General features: G+C 37.6%; 1 protein-coding gene across 8 annotated transcripts in view; it reads left to right on the top strand.

Annotated features, from left to right (window-relative positions):
* The window catches only part of ATXN7L1 (ataxin 7 like 1), a 118,607-nt gene that overhangs the window by 77,269 nt on the left and 13,895 nt on the right, over positions 1–27,443 (top strand). For 7 of the 8 annotated variants that reach the window (XM_069801822.1, XM_069801820.1, XM_069801824.1 and 4 more), the window contains 5 exons: positions 8,519–8,741; positions 17,583–17,866; positions 22,846–22,928; positions 23,786–24,042; positions 26,310–26,502. In XM_069801822.1, the coding sequence (XP_069657923.1) occupies positions 8,519–8,741; positions 17,583–17,866; positions 22,846–22,928; positions 23,786–24,042; positions 26,310–26,502 (1,040 nt within the window). Of the gene's footprint in view, positions 1–1,624; positions 1,770–8,518; positions 8,742–17,582; positions 17,867–22,845; positions 22,929–23,785; positions 24,043–26,309; positions 26,503–27,443 lie in introns of those variants that run through there. The other variant, XM_009916330.2, reaches the window with a different exon arrangement.

Genomic DNA, 27,443 nt, shown 5'->3' with positions numbered 1-27,443 from the left:
TTAAATTTGGTGCATTTAGTAAACTAGAGTGCTGCTCCTCTTGTTATATTTCAGTGTTAAATGTAAAGATACTTTTTTCTTATATCCAACAAATAGCCAAATAAAAGATTTCACTTATAAAATCGCCCACAAAATTCTGATTTGTTGGCGGTGCTTACCTTTGCTTGAAGGAAAGTACCGTTGCTTGATTGCTAGAAATATTTTAGCATTTCACCTGATGTACCCGCCCTAAGTTTAGGGCTGATAATACATTTCCTTGCTCTGAGAACAAAAATGGTGGAAATACCATTACCACTGGTCAGCACGTAATAAGATACCAGTGCAGAGGAACCTGGTGCAAAAGGATGGTGAGGGCTGTCCTTGTGGTATAAGCGCCAGGCACGAGGTGTGAGATGGTATTTACCTCAAACACTCCCAGACACATCAGGATGTCTCACTAGATTCATGTCGGACTACCAGAGCATCTCTTCCAGCAGAACGGGAAATTTCTGTGCATAAACTCTCCTTGCTTTTCTTTGGTAGAGTGTCACTCAAAAAAGTGTGTACCTGGGATCCACTTGCTCTGTTTTTATTTTTTTGCCCGGACATTTGCCTTGCTGAGCTGAGAAATATGTATGACTTACAGTTGAAGATTGTCAGTTTTTCTGCAATAGCAGTGTCAGGTGGCAAATGCTGATTACACGTGTGGAATTGTGTCATTAGAAGAAGTGATGAATTCCTACTTAAATCTCCAACTCTCTTTAAAATCAAGTTAATTCCATAAATCATTAATATCCCCTTTTATAGCTGAAGAAACAGGCCTTGACACCGGAGTTAAATCTAGGTCTTCCAGTGATGTGAAGACTTAATATTGTCACCAGGGCAAGGTATTCACTCTTGCATTGTTTTCCTGTCTCTCTGATATGTCAGTGATACCTTGGAGCTTTGTCTTTAGATCTCAAAGTCCTTGCAAGAGAAGCAGGCAAGTACCCAGCAGCTTAATTTTACATTTAGTGTAATTAATCGCACTATTTGAAGCATTTTTTTTTTCCCTGATGGGGTTCCATTTCACCGTTTGTGGGGGTTTTTTGTTTGTTTGTTTGTTTTTTTTAAATGCTTTATACCAAAGAGGAATGGAAGTGTTCTGGGAAATGCTGACTGTGTGTTTTTTTATGGAATTTGGCCATTTTTAAGAGATTTGGCCACTTACATGTAATTTAGTGATATTCTAGGGATTATTCCTCCTCTCTCTTATAATTACCCTGGCAAATCCCAAATTATTCCATAAATAAAAGATTTTCAGGAGAACAGCAGATTCATCCTATTGTGTTAAACACAAACACCCTCCTTTCCTGAATCAAGAAAGAAATGCAGTGTCTTCCTCTAAATACACACTACTTTTTTTTTTTTGCCACTTTTAATTTTCACTTTGGTTCATTTCTGCAGTTACTTGAGTTGTATCAACAATTACAAAAGAAGAAAAAAAACCCCGCAGCCGTTTTCAGCGCTTGTTGTTCTTGGCACAGGATCAGTTCTGGTGTCCAACTGGTAGGACCTGAAACTTGGTGCTTAACAAGTGCCTGTAGTCAAAACAGTTGGTGTGTGCAAGTGCTGATCTGGTATTTGCTGCGGCAGGTCATCTGCCTGATTTTTTACCGTGTGCAGAATACCTAATCACGTTGCTGTGTTTCTCTGACGGCATCTGTGGCAATGTGAATCGTTTCACGTTCCAAAAGTACATGTTTACAGTCGTCGTAGAATCAGATTAAGTTGGCAGCCTGCTCCTCTCTGTAAGTGGCTCAGTTTACATTTCTTCTTCTAGCAAGATGTTTTGCATAATTTTGCTGATCCTACTCACTGGTAGACTTTGTGAAATGGAGAATCGTTTTAGTGGGTTTATGTCAGAAAGCGAAGCTTGTGTTTATTGTAAATAAACACCAGCAGAATGGTGGTTATTTTAGCACTTGATAATTTCCCAATTATGTCATTTGACCTGGAATGAAGCTTGCGATTGTCGAGCTGCATTTTATGCAGTGGATCAGTCCGGGGGTTTGAGCTGGCAGTTTATTTCCTTTGTCAGTTTACAAGAAGTATCAAAATGAAACCGACTGTGCTGTTTCCTTTCCAGTGCGCAGTGCAAGAAGGGTGGAACGGTTTGTGGATATTATTTCCAAACTTTTTCAGCTGGACTTGGAATAGTGTTTTGTCAAAAAAACTGGTAAAGTTATCCTTCGGTCTTGCAACGTTATTCTGTAGTTTGCTAGCATCAAATCCAAGTTTATTTTTGCTTAACCTCACGTACTGGGTTTTGTTAGGTTTTTTCAGACTGTGGCTGCAAAATGAAAGTGCTTACAAGGTGTTTATGAACTCTTGTTATGAACCAGCTGCCAGTTACTGCAGGATGACACATTTCTGCAAGCAGTCTAGTTGTTCAGTTTTCTGGTCGCTGGCTGTCGCTTTTCGGGCATGTGTGGTTTTCTTCTGTTTTGGTTTTATTAGAATTAATACCAAGTACATTTGCAAACTTTGAACCGGGATCAGTCCAAGGTGGCAGGTTTCACTTACTATTTACTGAAATTGTAAGTATACATTGCTCAACTTTGCATAGTGAAGGACTGCGCAACAAAACACCTCAGGTTATACTAGAAAATAGAAAAACTGTAATTTGTGCATAGGTGGTGTATGGAGTTACCATAAGTAACATCTTCATCAACAAGACTGTGATATGTTACTGGAAGAGAGTCACGTTGTGGATGAGATACTGAACTTCATTACCATCTGCTTAAATACTGTAAATGGGGAATAACAAACAGTATTCATATTGTGTTAAGGGCAGTCAGATCAGTTACTTTATGCTGTTTTAAGTAAAAGGGCTATGAACTCAAGGGTTGTGATGAATACAAGCTTAAAAAGAGTTTTATTATTCTGTAAATGTTTACTAACAGTAAATAACTTTCTTTCTGGGTTTTAGCAATTATATTTTGTTTGTTTTTACCAAGTGTAATACCAAGCTATAATCTATAACACTGGGTCTCTGAGTTATTCGTGGGTCAACCTAAAATTGATTTTTGCTTTAGGCCTCTTGTACGCAGGAAGTCGGATCGTGCTAAATGAGACTAATGTTTCAAAATGACTGGTGCTGACAAAGTTCTAGTGTCTCTCTTCTGACAATGTTAGAGGGATTTTTTTTGTTTTGTTTTGTTTCAACTACCTGCAAAAAAATACTCAAAAGACCAAAAGCATATCTTCCTCTATGCTCAAGCTGTATCGTGACTTTTTTCCTTTGCAATCTTCTGCGTCTCACAGATGGAGAAGTCACTAACTGTGGGCAAAAACTGTTCACTTGATGTGATCAGTTTTGAGCAGCGCATGTTGGGTAAGGATGGATGTAGGTGGGATATACTAAGAAATGTTTTTTGTTTGTAGTCCAAATTAGAGATATCTGCAGTTTCAGGATATATATTTAAAGATCTTTTGGGGTCCAAAACTACTGCAGTCCACCTGGAAACATATGGTTGACATATTTTACTGGCAACATATTGACTGTTGTGTCGCTGTCTGTAAAGTTTGCTGTGAGCTAAGTGACTGCTTGATCTTGTGTGAGAGAGTCGAGGCAAAAATTCGAGAAGAGACTTTGTACTCAGAATGTGGTTTTGCCTCTTTCCCACACGCTGTGCTTGTGGCTCTGGAGCTCATGTTGCCTCTCTATTGCTTTGCTTTTTTGCTTATGATTAGAAGGAGATGTGGCGTTTCCTGCAAAACAGCTGCTATTATTCCCTGGTGACCCGTCAGAGAGGATCCAGTGGAATTACAGATTCAAAGGCAGACCTAGAGGACTTTGGCAGCTGCAGCAGAGGTTTTGGGGAAAGGTAGGGGGCTGCATTGTGTAGGATGCAGGAAGGAGGATTAGAAATGGAGTACAAGGGCATGGGAGAGAAGCTCTGGAGATTCAGGGACTGTTAAGTCTCCAACAACATAAGGACTTCACATCTACAAACAATTCAGATTTGGCTGAGAAAGTTGGACTATATCCATGTTTCCATAGGACGTGGAGAATCTCCTGGAATAGTTTAAGATCGTTTGCAATGCTACTGATGCAGAGTTTGCAATGCGCATTAGGACAATATGTAGCATTGGGCTTTTAGACGCTTGCCACTAACTAGAAAAAATAACAGGTATTGATCTGAAATTGATTATTTAGACAGTGCAGTTCATTCAGTGAAAGAGTGTTAAACTTTCCTCTGAGATTAATGTCATTAATACATTAACTGTTTGACAGCAGAAGTCACATGCTGCTTGTCACTTGCTGCAGTGGCTGTGCTGAGACAGCTGAGAGGTTGCAGAAGGATTAATGTGGTAAAGAGGATTGTAACTTTGATTGTGTTCTCTCTGCTCTTGGATTTAACAGCAACTGGTATTTAGAAGCAAAACAGAATATGTGTTGTTATTTATGTGGAGTGTAAATATCCATTTGGAAATATTTAAATGAATCAGAAAAGTTCTCTTTCATGTTTTAAACTTGAGCACATGTTCATAGCATTGCAGGCTTCTGCAGAAACTGAAACGCATGTAGAATTTAGGTTAGTATCTCATGAGTGATAACTGGTTTTCTAGTTGCCTTGCAGGATTTTTTCATTTTTAGGGGCAAAAATTTTCATTCTACTTTAGGTTCATTTATGTCCAGTGACTATGCCAATTCTGTATGTAAACAGGGACAGCCACATCCACAGCTGTGCGTGTACAAGTTCACCTGCCCTGCTAGATCTAATCTGTCTACACATGAACTGCAAATGAGCATAGAAATTTTTACACAGATGGCTGGTTGTCTCCTGAATGTGTTAGTATGCGAATATCTGATTTTATAACAACTATTTAATGTGAAAATGTCTTTTATTCACATACTAATTTATTACATAGGCTGTATAATAACAGATTTCTATATTATTTGTAATTCCTAGTAGATATGTAAAATATGAATAGACAACTTAGTAGAAATTTTAAAAAAACAGATGTGACCAGGAAACTCAGTTTGATAGAGGAGCACCACCACCCTGGTTTAAGCAGTTGATTTTGAGAGCTGACAGCCTGCTTGCTTTGTCATGTATTCCCATTATTTCTCTTTGAAACTTATTACCAATGTCTAAAGCTGATTCGCTACCGTAGATGTAGTAAGGAAGAAGGAAGCGAGAGGCAACCTAATAGTTCTTGAGAACATATCAACATTTAGTTATGATTTATGCCCCCACCATTGAGTTTTGTCTATGAGGTTTCACGCCTTCGGCAAGTCCAGCCTCCTGCAGCCATGCTTGCCCAGCTCAAAAAAAAGTAGTCTTCTGCCCCCTTGGAAGGAGTTACTCTTCCTGCTTTCCACTGTGGCCCTACCTGTAAGGTGTTGCTGCCATCTTCTTCTGCCGACACTAAAGTGACGTTCGCTTTCATGAGTAAATGTGCAGATTTTACCTGTCCGAGAACACCAATGGTTGTGTGGCACTGGCTATTTACGTTCTTCCTCCTGTATGGCTTTACAGTGGTCGCAATTCCCATTTTGCTTCTAGGAAATTTCAAAAGAAGCTGGGTAATGCTGCTAATTCTCAAATACGTATCAGAGTCTGTTTAAAACATGGAAGACTTTCTGTAGCCATGTTTTGGGGGAAGAGGGGAGTTTGAGGAGATAAAAGGAAACACCAAATATAGCAGTTGGTTCTGATCACAACACTGCCCACCAATCTGACACACTCAGGTAAAATAAGTAATCTGTAATCTTTTCCTTCCCTATCTTTTAAGTAAACATTTACTTAAAATAGTGGGATGCACTTTTTACATTGTCATGTCACAACAGTGCCTCTTCCACCATTTTCTATGTTACAATAAAAAATCCAAAGTTAATGTACTGGTTTGCTTTTGGGAATTAATAAATTGAGAAATTAAGTTGTCTAGGAAAAAACACCAAATGTTTAGCTTGAATAACAATCCAGTGTAAAGAGACTGTTAAAAAATAACTTGCTATGGCATGTGATACTTAGATGATTTTAACATATAATTTTAGGTGGTTAGTATCTTGAATGTCCGTCTTTCCGGAAGATTAATTTTAATAACAGAGTAGTATATTTTACTTCCAAATATATCCATAGGGGTGATATTGAAGACACAGTTTACAGTGGCAGTCAGTCAGTCTTGAGAAAACCTGTAGCTGTGGTGAAGATTGGAGTAATTAATCCTGAATTTATATAATTTGTGTATGGAAAATGTGGGGGTTTTCCCCAATTTCACTTTATATTCAGCTTGGTTTTGTTGGTTACGTAGCAGTTCCTTTTCATCAGTCCTCAAGTAATTAATGGGAAAGTTGCAACTGTTTATTAAGCTAATTTAAATTAAGTAGTTGCTGAGAAGGTTGGTGAATCTTGAAACAATTACTATTACTTAATGAAATAAATACTCTGTGAATGCAACTCTGCATTTCAGAGGCAGATGCATAGCTTACACAGTTGTTGCCACAAATGTGAGGTGAAATGAATGTAAATTAACTGCATCCTGCAAAGGACTTTTAAAGGCAGAGGCTGCACACTGAGATGTGTGGTGGGGTGAAAACTCGCAAATGCTGGTTGGCATTTGGGGGGGTGAGGGAACATACTTTTTGTATTTCAAAAAATATAAGACTGTTTCATTCTTCAGTTGCAGGAGAATCTGGAGAGAATTTCAGCATTTGTAATTAAAGCCCTGAATATGAAGATATGGAAGTGCTTGATCTTTAATAGAAAATGCCTTTATTTAGTCATTGGAGATATAATAGAAACAGTTCAGAATATTCTTCAAATTTTTTTTAAGCATTTCTCTTTGTTCTTGAGGTATTCGCCTATTTCAAATTAATCATGGATGAATCCTTCGGCTACTGGCAAGTTTTTACTTGTGAGGATGCCAGACAAATTGTCATGTTTTGATTCTCTGTGGGAAAATTTTTCTTAGTTATCCTTGAAATATCAAACTAGCGAGCGCAAGGTTCATGATGCAAGTACAAAACCTTCCCTTGCAGCAGCAGGTCGCTGTTGCTTCCTTAACCTGCTTCTGGCTGACGGGACGATGCTGTGCAAGCTCAGAGTAGCGCCCACTTGGACTCTCCAAGTTAAGTGCTGAAGGCTTTAGACAAGGGAAATTTGCTGCGTACTGAAGGAGAAACTCCAGCTTGTCCGAAGTTTTCTGTCTATAATTACATTACGCTTGCTGCGTTTGATTACTGTGTCAATAACGGGGGTACCTGGCTGATCCCTACCGTGGAGGCTTTTGGTGCCGGGATGCCAGCAAGCTGGAGTCAGCTGCAGCTGACTGGAAAATTCCTCTTCCCCCAGCCCGCCTGTGCTGCCCACTGCTTCTGGCTGGGGAGCACCGGGGCTGGCTCGCTGCAGGGTGAAGGGCTTGGGGAAATGGGGGGACAGGACTGCTAAGGATTTATAGCACCTGTCAGCAAAAAACAACTCCTGTCTCTTGTAGTATTTTGTAGTTGTGCTTAAGTTGACGGCACCAAGCCCATTGCTTGCAGCACACTGTGATCCAGCTGGCTGGCCAAGCACTAGCACTTCTCCCCTGGAGAAGTATATAATTTGTAAAGAATGGTCAAATACCTTCTTAAAGCAATCTTTTTAATTCAACAATATCAGGGATAGGACATGTAGCTTTTAAAAAATATTAATAATAACCAGCCCCAATCAATTTACTGAAGTCTGTCTGTCCTGAAGCCTGTTCCCCTGTTGTGGGGTCAGCAAGGCCTTGCTTTTTGCAGGACTTAAGAGGGCTCCAGTCTGAGCGTGAACAGTGCTTACACAAGGGCCTGACCTCTAGATGCAATGTTTGTAACTGATATATAAACTTCCTGCTTTTTTGCACTTGCCATTTGCTCTGTGTGGGAAAAAATAAGCTTTTACCTTGACTGGTGCTTGGAGATAACCTCCAAGCTACGAACCAGGCAGAGCCTGCCTCTCTGGAAGGGCTGGGAGCAGGAGACCTTGTTATAGCTAGTTCTCAGTCTTCTGGTTGTTTTCCTTACAGCTCCCATTAAACTTGAAACAAGATAGTCATAAAGTAAACTGCCCAATAACCAGGTCACATGAATTCTTCATAAACCTTTACAGAAGCAATCTCATGTCTGTCACGGAGTATTTCGCAGAGTCATCTGAGCTGTTGTTACATACTCTCCTCTTCCTTCTTTACATGAAAGAGCTGGGACACCTGGTGTACCTCAGACAGATGCTGGTGGTTGCTTATTGCTTAAAAAATGGTTTGACATTTCTTGGTTAAATTTTCTGGGAGAGTATTAGCGTTTATTTTACTATTTTTTTACATTTTTCAGAGCACTTCACAGAGTTGATTTTGTTTAATTATCATTTGGCTTGATTACATTCACAACAGTAATGAACTGGTGTTCTTTGGAGTGATGAAATCCTTGTAACTAGCATAGTGAGGAACAATTTCCTCCTCCCTGAGTTCTTTTTTATTTTTTTCTTTTAGCCTATGAAATGCTGTAAAGTTTATTATTTTTCCATTACAGAACGAAGACACGGTTCAATGTGTAAACCTTCCCCTTCTCCAGCTTCTCCAGCCTGCAATTCCAGGGCATCCCTAGTACAGATGAAACCGAAATCCTGTATCAGCGGCCATAACCCTGTCAGCAGCAACTCAAAGCCATTCAAAACGCCCAAAGACAATCTACTTACCTCCAGTAGCAAACAGCACACAGTCTTTCCTTCAAAAGTATCACGGGATAAACCATGGTAAGTACTAAAATAATAGTTACTGAAGATTTTGGTGTTCAAAAAATAAGTGTATCTATTTCACAGTCATCAAAAAAATCTGTATGCTTATCTTACCTAAGTTTACAGCTGAAGGTTCTACATTTCCTAAGGGAGGAAACTGAGATGTTTTTAAATTAAATATATATATATATAGGAAGAGGAAAAAAGACTGGATTACTTTTGTGATGTTCCATCAAATGTCTGCTTTTCTAAGAGGCACATAGCAAGTTAGATATTGACCCAGTTTGCTATCTTTAAGGTCCATCTTCCATTACAGTATCAGCCCTTAGAACTGATGCTTTTAAATTGTAGGATAATTTTGGAAGAGTTCTTAATATTAGCTTAACTGAGATTCATGAAAACTTACTGGTTTTAGTAATTTATCTTCAACAGCAGCTGCTCTTGGGGCTCATTGTGTATTTTGATAATGTTTGATGCCTTATAAGAAGACAGAAGAAAATTCTGGCTGCAAAAATCACTATTTTGGGGGAGTCTTACATCATGTACTGTGATATATATATACACATATAGGCTTTGAGACTGCCAGGCCCATCCTCCCGTGACTGTGATGATAGCAACAGAGTTGCAAAAATGTAAATGAGAGCAGAACTGGGTCACTATTTTATCCCATAAGAAACTGTTTTGTCTTTAGTTATCTACAGAAAAGATGCTTTGTGATTAGGTCACTAGGTTGGTGACTCAAGAGATCTGGGTTCAGTTCCTGGTTCTGCACAGGCTACTGTTACGACTTAGTCTCCTTGGCCTCAGTTCTGTGTCTGTAAACTTGAGATAGTAGGACTTCCTTTTTCTTAATTTTTATCTACTTATTGTGTAAAGATCCTTCCCTTTTATATGTAATACCTAGCATAATAAGGTCATGATTTTGGGTAGCGTTTCTGGATGCAACTGCCTTAAAGCAGTAAATAATCTAATGCAAACCATTTACTCATGAGACAAAGCATAAACTCAAATTATTTTAAAGTAATAGGTCGTGTTTTCTGCCTGAAACATGCAGTAGTTGGTATGATTTCAAAGAGAGCAGCTTCTGCCTAGCTGTAGAATTTATCTTGCACTGGAACAAATGATCAATATCTAATCTTTCTATAAATCTGAACCCACCATCTCTATAAGCATGGTGAGCATTGTGGACAATTATGGTATATAATTCTGAAAATAGAAAATCTAGATTTTTAGGTTACACACACACATACACACAGATGAGAAAGAGGCTATTCTAGTTAAGGTGTAAAAGCCTCATTTACTATGTAAAAAAAAAATATTATTGACTGAATAGTGACCTTTTCTTCTGAATGTTGGAGAGGAATTTTATACAAGAGAGGATTTTTTTTTTTTTTAAGTCTAATTAAAGAAAATCAGAAAGGACTTTAGAGTATTAACTCTATTGACTATAAACCTGTTTCTCATCCTAGTGTTACAGACAGCAACTTACATATCCACATTTCAGCATAGTAACTGAATCTATAAACAATATCTTCCATTCTGGCAACAGATGGCATTCCGTCAGTCAGCAAAAGCTGGAAGGGAACAAAATAACTGAGCATTTCAACCAATCCCTTTTCCCTTTATTGGGAACATCCCAAACATTTACTGATGATTAGCAAGGTAGATTTAGCTGTTTAAAACTGTTGTACTGCTCTGTTAATACTTTGGCAGTGAATATGTCAGTAGTGGTACCTGTGAATTACCTGATTCTTGCAGCTTTCCTGGGAGATAATACTGTGGTTTTGTTTGCCAGTGGCGAAAAATAGGGCATACAGTAGTTAGATATTTTAATTATCACATAACAAATCACAAACAGTCTAAAGTGGAGATCAATGAAACTGTCTTACAAAATTTAGTGTTAAGTCCCTTAGATTACATGACCTATTAAAGAATAAAATCAGTCTGATAATCATCACAGGTTATAGAGAACTGACAGCTGTTACAGAAAATGTTTGCTCATATTCCATTAGTGGATTATAAATTTTATTTAGAATTTCAGAAAATATTCAGCAGGTCTGATTTTCTTAAAGGAGAAATTATTCATAAAATTTCTTCTTTTTTAAGATTATCTCTTCCATTCAGCTGTCTGTACAAGCCATAGAATTTCATTCACTTAACCTTTTAGAAAGAAATACTCAGTTGACACAAATACATTTGTCTCAAAAATGCAGATAAGATTCATCATGTATTCAAGTGTGTTGTGGTTTATCATCCTCAAAAGCCTCCAGTTATTCAGTGCTTTTGTCTGTTACATTGTAGTCTCATACCACAAATACTTACTTGACATAGGTTCTTCCGGACCAAATTAGCTTAATTCAGGAATTGTATCACTTGTAATGATTGCTTCCCAGACCTGGAATAACCTTTGTTGTGCTTACCTGATTCTTTCATACAGCATCTCTTTTAAATTTTAGCTGTTACAATTAGTAGTACTATTTCAGCAATGGCCTCTGCAACAGCATGGCCCAGTAGATCTGTCTGTTGTCATGCCTGCCTGCATGTAGACCCAACTCTTCTGTTGTTTAAGTCATTATAGTTTTGGTTGAGTCATCATCTTAAACACTGACTGAGCAGCTCTTTCTCTTCTTCACATCCTGTGTTGTTGTAAGATGTGCTGCAGATGCTCCGGTTGCCCCTCACCTAATGCTTTAAAAAGCATGATCAGAATGATCAGATGAAAGAGATCTGGAACTGTTTCATTTTTGTAGCCACTGTTTTAATACTTCCTTTCTTGTAGTTGGAATATGAAGGGTTATTGTGAATACATCATCCAGAAATATCTGTGAGCTCTGATTTTTTTTCCCCTGTATCTCTCTAACATCGTTGCTATTAATACAGCAGTGCTTAGAGACTGGAACAGTGCTGGAGCACCACTACGCTGTGCACAAGATAAATGCAAACCATCATTTTCTGAAGCTTGCAGTTGAGATGGTAAGAGGTATAGCAAAAGGGTAGAAAACAGAGAGAAAAAGGCAAAGAATAAGATGATTGGTGGTAATAACAATAATAATGAACAAGCAATCATAATTAATAAGACTAGCCTAGACACCCTTCATAAAAGGCATTCCTGTGGCCAGGAACTCTCTCCCTCACTGCTGACCTGCCCAAAGGATGGCACTTTGCTTGCCATGCCCCAGCGCAGTTTCTGAGTGCTGCAATGGAGGATTTTGGTGCTGTGATGCTACAGGGTGTTCATTTCCACCCATCCGTGATCCTGAGGCAGTGTAGAATTGGGGTAAAGTGATAAAGTAAGCTAGCCCTGAGAGACCAGCTGCAGCAAGTCTCCTTGATCTCTCTCCATGAGGATTAGCCATTGCCTGCCAGAAGTTCTGAAAATTAAGAAGATGAGATTAAAATTATGTGGGTTTTATCAACATGTAGAAAACTGACACTCTTTCTGTAAACAGAAATAGGATCACAAAGGTATACCTATGGGTAATCATTTAAAATTTATAATGTCACTTTCCAAAGGATTTTTTTTTAATCATCTCTTAGTCTTTATTTCTTTGTGTTAGGAAATGAAATACCATTACTCATACTGAGGTTGAGAAATTGAAGCTAGTCAAGATTTAAGGGTATTCCTAATGCAGCATGGACTTGGAAACAAAATTCAGCAGAGTAAACTTGGACCACATATTCTAGCACTAAATCACAAACACTTAATTACACTGTAGAGGCGACCCCAGCAATGTAGAATAGAGCAGTGTTTTATGGTTTTAAATGTTTGTTAATTTCTTTTTTCACAAACTTGAAGAGAGTTGAATGAGTGGCTGAGATTTTAGAACGAATATAGTTATGAATGACCAAAAAAAACCCCAGCAAAATTACTTAACAGCTGGGAAAAATAATTTTTAAAAGCCTGAAGAAAGGAAAACAGAGGTAATAAGGAGCTCCAGGTACAAGGAGTATTACATACTACAATCATTCTTCTTGCTTGGGAATGACAGTTGACAAGCAATGGCTTGGAACTAAAAAAAATTGCCACAAGATACTTAGGAGGGAAATTCACTCTTGTATTGGGAGTTTGTCACAGGTTCTGCTGAATGAGTAGTTAGAACAGAATAGAACAAGACAGAATAATTTCAGTTGGAAGGGACCTACGATGATCATCTAGTCCAACTGCCTGACCAAGAACATGAGAAAACAGAAGGAAATAATTTATCTTATCTGAAAGAGAGAATGAGCTTTTGAAGCCTGTCATGATCAAGCACTTTGTGTAGCCCTCAGTTATTTTTGTAGCTTTTTTCTGGTTCCCTTCTAATTCATCAACATTGGTATTGAACCACTGGTCAGCAGCACTGGAAGCCATATTCCAGTATCAGTATAAACCAGGGATGTGTGAAAACTAAATTTGCTTCTTAATCTTACTTGCCATATCCCTTTTTTAATATAAGCATAACAATACAGTAAAAGCTCATATTGCTTACCCACTGTAACCACTAAATATTTTTGTCACTATTTTCCAGTATGTTGTTTCCCCATATTTCACTGCAGACTGAATAGCTTGTTTTTTTCATGTGTAACTTTATATTTGCTTGTATTAAAATATCTTTTTGAATTAATGAGCTTTACCAAACACTCCATGCTACTTTTTATAACTGACTTTGTCTCTTCATTATTTAGTTTCCCTCGATCCTGATTCCATCAGCAAATGTAATCACCAGTAATCTGATATTTATTTCTAAAGATCAGTGAAGTTTTCAGTCATGTCAGACTTGGTAATGATGGCTAAAAAGTCCCCCTAGCAAGCACCCTTTTTGAATCATAAATCTCTGAAAAACTAGGTCTTAATTTTATGTTGTTTAACATGCTTTTAAACTGTTCTTATTTTTGTTTTATAATGCCTTTCAAAAGTCGGAACATTTTCACAAATATCTTTGTCAGCTTAACTGGTAACTTCATCAAAAAATGAAACCAGATTTCTTTGCCAAGATCTGATGTTCAGCAAAACCATGTGAACTAATTGTTTATCAGTTTATTTTTATTAGCTTTTTCATTATTTCTTCCAAGACACTCTGGTTTGGGTTTTCAGGGTGGATGCAACAGCAGCACTCAGCTAGCTTCTCTAAGTTGCCAAATATTCCAAGATTCAATTAGAAATTAATATGCTGAGGCCCAATATCGCTCCGACTTTTTTGGAACGCATGGCCACATTATCCAGATTTGCTTATGTAACAGAAATGATTTTTCAGCTGGCACTTTACACTTACTGAGGGAATCAAAAAAACATTTTTATCTGATTGGAGTCCATTATCATGCTTCCTTCTTAGTATAGAAAAAATACTGAACATTTCTGTCACTTTTCCATCGCTAATAACTATTCTACTGTCCTTTAAGTAGATGCTGCTATTATTATTAGAATTTCTTTTGTAAAAAGAAGTAGACTTGTCTTTACTGAATACTGATTTTTCTCACCTATCTTTGGCAATTGTCTGTACTCCCATTTTTCTCATTTTTACTGGTTGTCGTGTGCCCTTCCTTGTTTTTTATGTTTGTTGCATGTGTTTTTCTAACTGTCCCTTTCAGCAGTTGTCTTTAATAAGTCTAAACAGGCTCTTCATTCAAAAATTATTTTTTAAATCTAGTAAATAAGATTTAAAACCTTATTTTTTATTTTTCTAACAAACTTTTTAAAGAAATCCTCAATTTTCACTCAAAAAAGTCAGTTTGGGAAAAGAACTTTCTTTAAACATCAAATATAAATATAAACATTTGTGATTTATTTACCTTTTTAATCCTTAGTAGTTGACCATGGTCACTGGTCCTGTGGAGCTTCCAGTTTGCCATTTGGTTATCGATTCATCTTTATGTGTTATGCTAAGATGAAACTAGAGCTCCTTAATGTTGAATGCAGTACCCATTTACTTTAAAAAAAAAAAAAAAAAGTGTAATTATCATCTCTAGCTTCTAAAATCTCAAATAATTTACTGTAGACTTCCAGGAGTCCCATAGAACGTTTGTCTTCAAATACTGGAGTGTTCTTTTTTCTTCTGCAATGCAATGAAATGCATAATGAAGGTTGACTTGTTGATCTGTAACAAAACTAAGTGAAAATGTTCCTTCCCCTGGGCTTTTTTCATCCATATGATCACAGTGATCCATCCGTATGTGCCCTAGGATTTGAGGTTCTGAGCACTGCAAAGCAGAAAAACTTTTTTTCATATTTTTTTATCAGCATTTTACTACTAGACCAGATAATACACTTGACCCTCTCACTGTGTATCAGTACTTTGAATTAATATAGATCTTAGAAACTGGGCATGAAGATTTGTTCATATGTTTTTACATAGTTTTTATCTAGTAAAACTACGTGATCTAGAGTAAAAAAATTCTTCTCTTTTCAGAAAATGTAATTGCCATCTGCTTAAAAGCAAAAAAAAATTAATTCCTACTCTGAGATACTGTAATTTTTGTCTGTCATTTAACTTAATGAATTCAGAGCAGTTTAAAAAAAGTAGATGCTCAAATCCTCTCTTTCATAGCTCCATGTTTGCCTTCATTGAATTACTTAATGCAGTTCTGGTTTTGTGAATAAGTTACATTTGTTTGCGTAGTTACTGGCCAGCACTCTACATTTATTGCAGTTGGATCTGTATTCTGACTAGCTGACTGCTGTATTTGTGGTACCACAGGGTATGGAAGTCTCATATAGTTTAATTCCAGCTGCAGAATATGTCTTGGTGTCTAAATCTCCTTTTTAGTTTTATATGCATATTGTTTATATCACGGTTCCTACATTTTTTCTATGTTAAAATACCCTTAGAACAAAGATTAACAACTTTGCAGTATGGAAGAGTCCACTCCAGCCACACAAGCTGTAGTTTCTGCTTAACATCTTCAACAGCTACGGAGAAACAGAGGTTTTGTAGTAAGTAGCCCAGGAAGGTCAAGACTTGAGTTATTTTGGACCCTCCTTCCGGTGTTTCTGAAGGATGTCCCATGGACAACATCATCTCAAAGTCATCTTTTTCTGATTGTAGAAACTCCACACCTAGTAACCATTCCTTCTGTAGGAAGAATGCAGCGAAGGTGCCATTTTTCAGACACAGAAGACTGAAATTATGTGAGACTTCTGAATGGGGGGAAGCCCCAAACCGTACAGCAATGTGCAGACAGGCAAATGTTGCCTGTCTTGGGATACTGACAACAGTGTGGTCTCTGGCAAGAAACTCTTCTTACCTGAATTGCAATATGCCAGAGTACTTCAGAATATATACTGATTTAACAGCGGTTGTGTGTTTAACAAGAGTCACATGACTAATGCACTTGTAGAAGTTCTGCACTACCATGCAGAACTACTGCAGTGATGTGCAAGAAACAGATTGTTCTTTGAGTACGGTTTGCTAAGGGGTAATTTTCAACTCTATAAATACATTTCATTTTACCTTTAAGCGTGTACATCAAGTTTAACCGTTAAGATAATAATAGATTAAAGAATCTCTGTGTTTTAAGAAGTTTTTAAGAAGTCCCTGTGTGGGACAGCCTTCTCAACTGTCACCTTTATGCTGGGGATTAAAATTACAGAGGCTAGCTTAGTTCTGTGCAATTCAGAAAGGAAAAGATAGTAATACTGTTAAGGAGACTCTCATGCTTCTAGATTAGGAATTTGGTTTACCTTTTAAACATCATCATTGCATTTGTATTTAAGAAAACTTGTGTTTCTGTTGTTTGCTCAATGTGGAATAATAGTCTGAAAATTGTCATTTTTGCATGATCTGTGTGTGAATTTGCTTACAAGGCAGATAGTGAACTATTTGGCAAAAGCAACTCTTCAGGCACTGTATGGGAAGAACAGAGTAAGTGAGATGTTTTCATTTGCAGCCTCCAGTGAAACCTGGGCCTAAAGCTCTGAGAATTTTAGTTTTTTAAATTAATATTTTTTTCTCTGCATTTGTTGCAGTAAGGAGGGATGTATAATTTATATATTATATACCAATTGGTAGTCACAAGACATCCAATTTTGGAGTTGTTGGGTTGCTTTTTACCAAAGCAGCTCATGTTGTTGGATATTTCCTCATGCACACAGGAGCCAGAAATGTTAAAACAATGTTGGAATTGAAAATCACTTGTCTGTATCTTTTTTGCTGCCAAATTGAGAAGGTAACATTTGCTAGTGTTACAAATACGCTGTGGTGGTAGTTAAGTTAGGAGAAGTTAGTTATTGCAAACTTTAGTCTGAAAAGGGCCATCTAAGCTAATAATTATATTGGGAATTTTTATTTTTAAGTTCATAAGATTTTATTAAAAATACATTTTAGTAACGCTCAATTCGTCAAGGATTTTAATACTTTTAAAGGGACTGCTATTAATATCTCTATGCTTGAAATCTCTTTTCTCCTTGTTTCCAGAACCTGTATGCCACTCGGATACATCTAGGCAAATGAATTATTTTTGTGTTTGTTTAAAAACATTAATATTGTTAGTAAACTACTTTGTTATCATGGGGAGTTTAGTACAGCATACACATATCTGATATGTGCTTGTGTTAAAGGCATGAGGCATATGTAAGGCGGTGTGTTTTACTTAGTACCAAAGACTGACTTTGTTTATGAATAGTAGAGGACTGGATCTTAAAAAAAAAAATGCAAAGGTTCATTTTCATAATCCTCTACATTGCCAGGCTTTACAGATGCCTGGTTTTGTAAACATTTGATTGAACAAAAATAGTCAATAATGGTACTAAGTATTTCATTTTAGTCTGGTCTGAAGATACTGTGTCACTTGCATCGAAATTTTTGTATCTGTGGAAGGTGATTAAGTGACTGTAAATCTTTGGTACAGAAAATACAACTTGAAGATTTTTCTTTGGTTTTGCAGCGTTCCTGTTCCAGTAGTCAGTCTAGAGAAAATTCCTAACCTAGTGAAGGCAGATGGTGCCAACGTTAAAATGAATTCTGCAACCACTACCACCATCACCTCCTCCTCAGCCTCTTCATCCAGCATACCTGCTCCAACTTTGGTTAAATCTGGTTTGACATCCAAGTCAGTGCCACCATCACCAGAGAAGATTCTGAACGGCAAAGGAATTGTAGCTCCATCAATAGACAAGAAACACCAAAATGGCACTAAAAGCAGTAACAAGCCTTACAAAAGACTTTCAGGTGAGTGATGTTGTAGTGCATCTTTTGAGGTAGTCCGCCTTTCTTCATTAATATTTCTATAGCTCAGAAATAATGTACTAATAAAATGCTGTAGCCTGGTTTTGGTTTAATTTTTTTACTGCAAGATGCCAGTTTGCATATATGAAAAAGAAAGCTTTCACACTCCTAGCATGTGTAAAATATTTTCAAAGTACACATTCTGTTTAGCTTGAAATTAGTGTTTAATGCGTTTCTCAACTGGTCATAGGCCAAATATAAATTTTTAAGCAAGTAAATTCATTAAAACAGAAAGGCAGGTGGCTTCTTCAATCCATTATGTAATTGGGGTCTGTTCACAACAAAAGAAAATGTGCCTTGGTTGGGTGACTTTGTATAGTCATGATCAAGTTGGAACAGTTGAGGTTTAAGACATTGGATTATCCACCAAGTCACGATTTTTTTAAAGAATCTTCTTTCTTGGTTTTAAACACTAGAAAATTCTAAGAAGGTACAGGAAATGCTGGGGAAATCTTAAAAGTCACAATTCCCTTCTACCCCTCTCCCCCTGCAATTCACATATGAGTGAAGAAGTTTGTAGTGTGGGGATGTTGATCTTTCTCGGGAACACAAGATGGTGGGGTCGAGGGAGCGACATTAAATGTGGAAGTGCCCTGGATGGCCTTAGGCAGGACAGTGTTGAGGGTGTAGGTCCCCTTGCAAATCTGCCACCGAAGCACAGAACACCCCATCGTGCAAGGGCAGAGGCTTCATTAGAAAGGTTGCCATCCATTGGGAGGAGGAATTATTTTCCATGGAGTTCCCCAGAAGTGACCCATGCCAGCTGTTGGGCAGCAAGTAGAGAATTTGCCCCCTAAAGCTGAAAACGTGTTTTTGTTCTGAATGAAAGGAAACAGAGTGTTTTGAGGGATTTTTTTTTTTTTTTTTTTTTTTTTTTTTTTTTTTTTTTTTTTGTAAGCAAAAGTAACTGAGTCAAGTTTATGGCTTCAGAAGCTGTGCAGGGTCTATTCATCAGCTGGCAGTACTTTGTGATTTGGGCAGGAACTTCTTGTGTGTACTGAAAGGCTAATTTTGCTAATGGCAGCATGATCCTCATTAGATCATCCGTTTAGCAGAAAGATAGTTCACATGATTTCTAAATGTGCACTAGTTATGAACCAAGTATAAGTTGTACAAGATAAATGCTTTCATTTCCAGTTAAAGAGTGTGCCCCATTTTTTGACTGAATATCAGGTTGGGGGTTTTTTTTTTTCATTTTCTCAAATTTGGCAGTTAGCCTATGGTACTGCTACCTTGGCTTGATTCCAGACCAGTGCGAGGTGTGTGCTAGGGCTGTGTGGGGTATGGAACAACGCCATTGCCTTAAAGGATTCAGTACACTGATTGCTTTCTTAACTAGTTAAAGGTGGCATATAAGAAAACAGAACCATTGTTCATTTATAGCCTTCCACAAAATGAAAAAATATTACGAGAAAGTAGCTGATTAGGCTTTTAAACCTTACATTTCACGTGCTAAGATCCAATTTGTTATTCTAATAAAAGCTCTCTGTATTTAGCAGTTAATTTAAAATATTGGGGTTTTTTAACCTATTATTTCCTTCAATGGTTTAGATGCTTAATTTAGCTAATCAATTCTGAATTCCTACTTGGGCAATTGAAACTGATACTTTCTGAGATACTTGTTTTCCTCGTGTCACCACATACCACCACAGGGCTGTAGCTGATACTCGTACCTTTTTTGTACAAGTGCTTGCTGAAACATGTTCATAAAGGAGAATCATTTCTGTAGGGCCTTCCATCGACTTGCTTGCTTTTTCTGTGGAGGTGACTCCATCACTATTCTGTCTCTAAGCTGTCACTTCCAGTGTCTTCTAGGCTAGGGAATGTTTCACTGGTGGAAATTTCTGCACAGGACTGTTTGAGTACTGCAATAGGCATTAGTTTATTTTTATATGGCTAACAAATCCACAAGAATTGATACTTTTTTTTAAAGCTTCTCTGTCATTATCAGATTTAGAATCTGTTCAGTCTTGCTTCTACTGCTTCATGTATTGATGCAGCAACACAGTAATTTAGCGAAGATGCAAATAGGAGAAGTCCTGAGAGCACTGTAGATGAATTGCCTGTAGATTGTGTGTCACTATGATGGATTCCTCTCCATTACTATACAGGACTGTGCAAAGGCTGAGAAAAAGATCTTGGAAGGTCAATGAGATGATTATTTTAGATATCCCATAAATTTCATTCATTTCACATTAAAAGAATGAGATGGTGGCTAGGGGATTTAGGTTTCCCTCAGTCCACTGCTGTGGAACTGTACAGCTGTTAATTTTTGAAGCTCCTTAATAGGTCTGGCCAGTTTACATACATGTCCTTTCCTTTTTAGCAACCTCCACTCTCTCACACCATTTCCCTGACTGTAGCTGAAGTTTTTTCTTTGCTGAGAGCTCGTGGTTGTTTGGGTGATGAATGAACCTGCCCTCTTTTCAGGAGCGCTGTCATTGGTGAGAGAGAGGAAGCAGCTTGTGGAACCACAAAAGACAGTCTGTAGCTGCCCAGCATAAGTGGATCAGTGTTCCCTAGTAGCAAACTGAAAAAAAAACCAACTTTTTTTCCTAAATCTTCCTTAGTTCTTGTTCTCTTTGGGGTCAAGTTAAAGAATGCAGATGCCCGGTTACACCAAGAATCTCTCTTGTGTTGCAAACAGGAGTTTGAGACAATTCAGTCTTGGCCTTTCCTCTTCTTTCGGTGAGGTTAAAATGAATGCTCTTTACTTCGTCCACCGAACGTGAAGAAGTGGAATCCATTCTGGAGAAACAGCTTTCTGAAGCTGTGCCTGTGCGCAGGAGTCCAGGGATTCTCATGCTACACATTTCCTAATACAGAGGTAGTCAGAAGCTGCATGTCATTATTGATAAGAAGGTGATATCTTCATTTAATGTGTTGCCCAAACCAGGCACATCTGTAGCTGGCAATTAGATGTTCATGATTTCTCTGGAACAGCCACGCATGCTTCAGCCAGGAGAAGTGGTTCCCTGCTTGCTTTCCTTGAGAAACAGAAAATACTAAACGTGTTATTTTGTTCTTTGGTAGATGGCAGAGGCTTCCACTTTTTCTGACTATAATTCTCCATGTTGATTCTACCTCTATATGTTTTCCTAATAACTGGCTTTGCTATTTTCAGTCCTGGAAGTCTTGCTTGGTTGGGACGCTCTTACTGACTAGTAGCAATCTGGATGCTTCCGAAGGAAGCACTTTTGATTTTTGAAGTATGTTTCCCTGTTGGTCTAAAACAGTCCTCGCTTGGTGACTTTCAGAACATGCTCCACAGCCTTGTAATTACCCTCGGGATTTTTCATTTGAAGGCATATTTATAAATCCATATAGTCTATTTAGTTTGGTTTTTAATTTGCATTGAAGGTTTTTAGATGGGTGATTCAGAAAACTATGATAGGAACATCATACACTCAAAAACCAGGAGTAATTAACTCCTTTAGTTCATGAACATGTGTTTTGATCCATTAAGTAGAAAAAAATGTTTATTATATTTAGTCATACACAGCTACTTTTCTGTTTCTGTTGTGCTGTAAAGGCCACAGAAACTATAACTACTTGTGACGGATTTCAGTCCCTTTGTAGATGTCAATAAAATAAGTGCCAGCTGTTTTTTCCAAGCTCATTTTTTGGTATGTCTCTGCTAATAGGTCAATAACATAACCATTTAATGTTTCCTTTATCATTTTTAAGTCCATATAGCAGAATACATAAAACTGCTAATAATTGTGATATCTGGATGACAGTTCTTGTCTGATGTAGGCTACTTGGCATCACGTTTCTTCTTCCATAGAAGAACATAAAGCTGTTCTTGCTGTGATGCTGTCATAACATTGTAATATAGCTGTGAACTGCTGTCTTCATCTTAGCCCTGATTTGTTTGTTTATAAAGAATTTTTAGATCCTCAGATTAAATGTTGTATTTGAGTACAGGATGTTTATTATATGTGAATGTAACACCACTATATAGTTAAAATAGACTTTGGCAAATAGTTTATATTCCACTATCAAACAAAAGCAAACCAGTCTGCCAATTAAAACATACAATGTCAAGGTACATAAAGATAATGGTAGATTTTTTTGGTGGCATAAACTAAAAAGCGTATGTCCATAGTTTTGATACAGCTCTGTAGTGCAAACCCTGAAATTATATTTATGTAACCTAAAGGAGGTGATGCTATCTGTGGTACATAAATACTAAAATATTAATGAAAGTGAAATATGCAAATACAGCCTATTAAATATTAATGCACTTTTAATGTTAATCATTAGTACAACTCATGTAAATGCCTTTTTTTAGTAATCTCTGCAAACTTTAAACTCCATGCCTCCCTTCACTTAGGCAAATAAGAACGAACATGCACATTATTTTTACACAGATTTAGGGGACAGATTTAGATGAATTTTGTTTTTAAAATGCCACTAGTAATCTTGTATTTACTTTTGAGACACCACAAGTTGTTTTTCAGAGTTTCCGAGTATGTCAAAGAAATGGTGTTCAAAGCACTCGTAATATTTAGTCTATATGTGTCTTAGCCAAACTCAGAAGCTAGATTTGCAAATGCTGAATTTCACGGCCTCAGAGGCAGCCAACGTAAGTGAGGGAATTGAACTCGTGGGTATCTGGCTTGGTCCTGTGTTTGGGCCACTTGGCTGAGTGCAGCTCTGTAAGCAGACTTATTTCTATGAAGTCTGTGACTGAAATCCTGCTCTAAATAGTTTGAAACGTGTAAGGACAAAAAAAATGCACAACTGTACAAGTGATGCATGTGGCACTATTATGGGGTGCTGGGGTTGGGATCAGTGGTTCAGGCTGAGCTTGGTCGAATTAAGTTCTATCAAGCAAAAATTATAGCTACTCTGGTTAAAATTTCTGTAATAATCTATTTTTTCTCCTTTTTCTACCTATCCCCTCCCCCATCAAACAGAAAGAGAATTTGACCCAAATAAACACTGTGGAGTACTGGATCCTGAAACAAAGAAACCTTGCACAAGATCGCTCACCTGCAAGGTATTTTTCTTAGAAGATAAAATATCAGATGCTTTGTTATAGTTTAAATCCTACCACAGTAGTTTGAGAGGTCATACCTGCTCCTGTCTTACAGACAATGGGTATGGTATTCAGACGCTGTCTTCAGGTAATTCTTTTGAGTAATTCTGTTTCTTTGAATCAGAGCATCTGCATTATTCCACTGATATTTCTAAAAAGATTTTTTTTTTCCTTGCCATTTTGTTATGCAAAAAGCATTAACGTTTCATTTAGAAGCACAAGTGTTACTTTAAATGCTCCTTTTTTGGTTCATGTGTGCAACAATGTTGAAGTATCGTCATTTCTTAGTAAAAAAATTAAGATGATTTTTGTATAATAAATTACTTGGACGCTGCCCTTGTGATAGCAGTAAGTCTCATGTCAAAAAGTAGCAGCAATGTAAGACATTTATAACGAGCATTGTATGTGTATGTGCTACCTGTCAGTAGAGATGATCAGTTAAATTTGCTTTAAAATGTATTCACATTTTTCAATCCAATGAAATCAATTTTTCATTGTAAGTTAAGAGCTACAATGATGTTACTTCTTAATATTTTAAAATTATTAGAATTATATTTTCTGTCTTGGAAAAGGTAAGTCAATAGGATATTATAAGAAAATTGTTGCAAAAAGTAATTTTAGCCTTGATGTTGGCATTTCTTAAGAATGACTTCATAAATTATCAAAGATAATGTGGAATAACAGCTTTATTTCCATAACTGTGGCTTAAGTTGTTTGAAGTAGATTGTATCTTTTAGAGTTGTGGTGTATCGGAAGTATAGAGGACTCATAAGCAATGTCATGCACACACAAATGCTTTTTAACCACCCTATTTTTAGACTCATTCACTTAATCATCGACGAGCAGTTCCAGGCCGTAAAAAACAGTTTGACATCCTTCTAGCTGAACACAAAGCTCGATCCAGGGAAAAAGAAGTTGCAAAAGACAAAGAGCATCCACCATCTGCAAGAGAAAGCTATCAGAGCCAGCCCACACCAGCACAAGACTCTCTGTCAGGATCTTCAGTGAACTCTGGGCAAGAATCTAAAGTAACATCTCCTGCAAAATCTAGACCACCAAATTCTGTACTTCCAAGGTAAGCAATTCTCCAGTGTGGAATGTTGCATTCTGAAGGTGCTGTAAGAAATGTCGTAGTCTTTCATACAGCTTATATTATAAGCATTCGGTACTTCTTTAGGCTATTGCATGATAAAACTTATTAATATAAGAGTTTCTGCTAGCAGTAGAAGATAGACTATGCTTATATTAACCTAAATCTGTCCATGGTAGCCTGTGGTCTGATTGGGAATGAGGTAAGGAGTGGTGTCCACCCTCAACTCAGAATCGCAGAATAACTGCATTTTTTGGCTAAAATGGTCAGTAATAATTAGGAAAGTTTACACTCAAGTAATTCTGGCACATTTGGGAATAAAAGTCTACATGAATCAGGGTAGGTATCAGTGGTGAAATTCTGCACATTTATGTAGAATTTTTCTTTGCAAATACTTCACCAATTACATCACTGGAATGTCTTGTAAAAAAAGATGTAATTTAGTGTAAATGACAATGTAAGCAGCTAGTTCTTAAAACTATTGATTTGCAACTATCCATTGCATGTCTTTTTCTCATTTTGGAGATGTTTCTTAGAAAGGACAAAAACAGTCTTCAGAAAGACAATGCAAACATCTAAAGACATCCCTTTAGAAAAACTAGTATGAGGTATTGGATCCTACTGAATTCTAATTGTCCTCTGGTAAACTTCCCATATGTTTTGTTTGTTTGGGGGTTTTTTTGGTACTAGTTTTGGCTGGAGTAGATAGAACTGAACTAGTTGGTTTTGTTCATATTGTTTCATATTTCTTTTCTTTGCAGAAGCGTTGCTCAGGATTTGGTGCCCATTTGGGGGCTTTTGTACTGATAGTCCCCATTGCAGAGAGATAATTGTATTTGCTATCTCAAGTCTTACAGAGACAGCCATTTCCAATGTTTTCTGTGTGTTCATCAAGCCATAGTGAAATTTTATTCATACGGTGGTAGAGGTGGGCCTTACAGGGTTTGAGTGAAAGGACAACAAAAGAATACCCATAGATAAATTGGTGACAAGTCTGCATAATTCTTGTAAAAGGAGTGACCTTATACAGTCCTTACATAGAGAGGAGCACAGAGGGACAGGCAGACATTGGTTTTGGTAGGTATTATAGTCAAAGAAGCAAAACTGGAATGCGATTCAGTGACAGTCAGCTAAAGAGGTTGCAAAGGTAGTGGTACATGAGGAGGATGATTTTAGCAGTCATACATTGTGTTTGTACAATCTACACTTCTGTTTCTGCTGCAGTGCCTCTGTTCTGTCATCCTGTCTGTTTTTGCAAGCAGCCGTGCCAGAGGAAAGCCTTGCTACCTCTCCGCAGGGAGCCAGCAAGCCTCCAGCTCTGCTGCTTCAAGAGGTTGAGTGCTCCCTGCTCTGCTGAGGCAAAGCTTGCTGGTTTCACTGGTGATGACTTGGCTTGACCTGGCTGACTTTTCCTGAGGGCTAAGGAGCACTCGCACAATCTATCCCTTGCAACAGCAACTGCAGCAGTTATTTCTAGCTGATAGACATCAGTGAGCAATCCCTGCTCAGTTCAGAAGAGGGCACCTATCCACAGTCTTAATGACTGCTCTGTCCTGATGGCATAAATTCGTGAGATTTTGCTCAACGTGGACATCTCCTCCAACCTCAGTGGTCCACATATGTACTTGGTTGCACAGACTGTAATTAAGAATCCTCTTCCACCCCACTTCTAATTTGTTTCCAAGCTACTTTTGAAAGGCAAGGCACCATCACGCTGTGTGGTGCAAAGGCATTCCCACTTTGTTTTATTGGATTTTAGACAAAGGTAAAGAAAACCTACATGCTGTAAGAGGTCCTCCCAGTTACTTCCCTTACTAATCTAGCTGTAGAGGGTGTCAGCTAAACACTTACTATATTTAGTACACTAATTTGAGTAGGGTTGTGGTATGAAATAAAATTTCATAACTGGACCCTTGGGATTAAGCGAGTAGAGTAATGGCGCAATGTAAGAAAATTTTACACATCTGATTTTTGTTTGCATTTTTAATATACTTTGCCTCTCTCAAGATCTGAAATGCAACTTCATGGCAAATTTAAAATTTCAGGCAATACAAAGGCACTTCTGCTAACACTAACGTGATGATAACCCGTGATATATTTCTGACAAGACCAAATGTCAGCTGTTCTGTATCTTTTACTGTCCTTCATTATGTGATCATTTCTGGTATAATTTACTTTGATGCTTGACTCTGGCAGGTAGGTTTACAGAGCCTTTGAACACTGATGAATTTAAATGTATATTCTCCTTCTAGACCGTCATCTGCAAATAGCATAAACAGCAACAGTTCTTCAAACCACAGTGGGTACGTACCAGAACTGCCACTGCCTTCCATGGGAGGAGATTTAACGAGCAGATTGTCCAGTGATGAAGGAGAAGCGGATGGAGCTGAAGAATCTGAGAAATTAGACTGTCATTTTTCTGGACACCATCCCAGACCTCTTGGGGTATGTGTCTGTCTCCGGCATGCCTTGCCATTATTCTTATGTAATTGGAGAGGGGAGAAAAAAGAAGTAGTTTAGTAAAAAATGTAAGGAATAAGTACCTTACATTCTGAAAACTGTATTCTAAAGAGAACAAATACATTTAACAGAAAATGGCATGGGTGAGATAAGGTAGGAGGAGAAGACTGGTCAGTGCATGTGACAAACAGGTTGCAGGACAAGATGAGCAGCAGAAAATCAGAAGTTCTAGTTTTAGATTTTCCTCTCAGTAGACTGCAAGCTTGGGTGTAATTCTGCTAAACTGAGGAAAGTTGTGTTGTTTTAAATGTGACATGAACAGATAATCTCTTTGTTGTCATAGTTCTTGGGAAACTGTACCTTGCAATTGGTTATAGCTCTGAAAATCATATGGCAGCAAAGGGCTATTACAGTGCTTTGTTGATTTTTGTAGTCTGGTTTGAAGCAGTAATTAAATATCATTTATGTGAGTGTATATAGACTTGCTTCATTCATCTAAAAATGGAAAGTCTAGAGCACGGCATAGCCCATCCGCTCTGGTGGTGGCTTAAGTATGTGCTTCTCTGACAGCTGTTTTTGTCTTTCTCCCATGTGACTGAGAAATTTCACTGTAAGTAGTAAGAGCTGCCTTGTGGCGTTATCTCTGCAGTGTGAATTTGTTTACACTGTACAAACCAAGAAGCAGTGGGAGAACTCCTGAACTTGTAAGCAGTTGGTTCTCATCAAAATTGAGCCAAGGAATAAAATTAACGAAGACTTTGCTTGTGTGTTTTCCATATGATAGGCAGAATAAAACGAACACTGTGATAACTGTAGCATTGTTTATGTTCCCTAGAGCAAAGGAGAACTTGTTATTGTCAGACATCAGGAAGACGTATGTGCTGAACACAAAACAACTGTCAGATGAAATTCTGTATTTGGTTCTT

The sequence above is a fragment of the Haliaeetus albicilla genome, chromosome 14 (assembly GCF_947461875.1).
Source record: "Haliaeetus albicilla chromosome 14, bHalAlb1.1, whole genome shotgun sequence".
NCBI classification, from domain to species: Eukaryota; Metazoa; Chordata; class Aves; order Accipitriformes; family Accipitridae; genus Haliaeetus; species Haliaeetus albicilla.
Note: the sequence above shows the minus strand (reverse complement) of the source record. Positions and strands in the feature narration are given on the sequence as shown.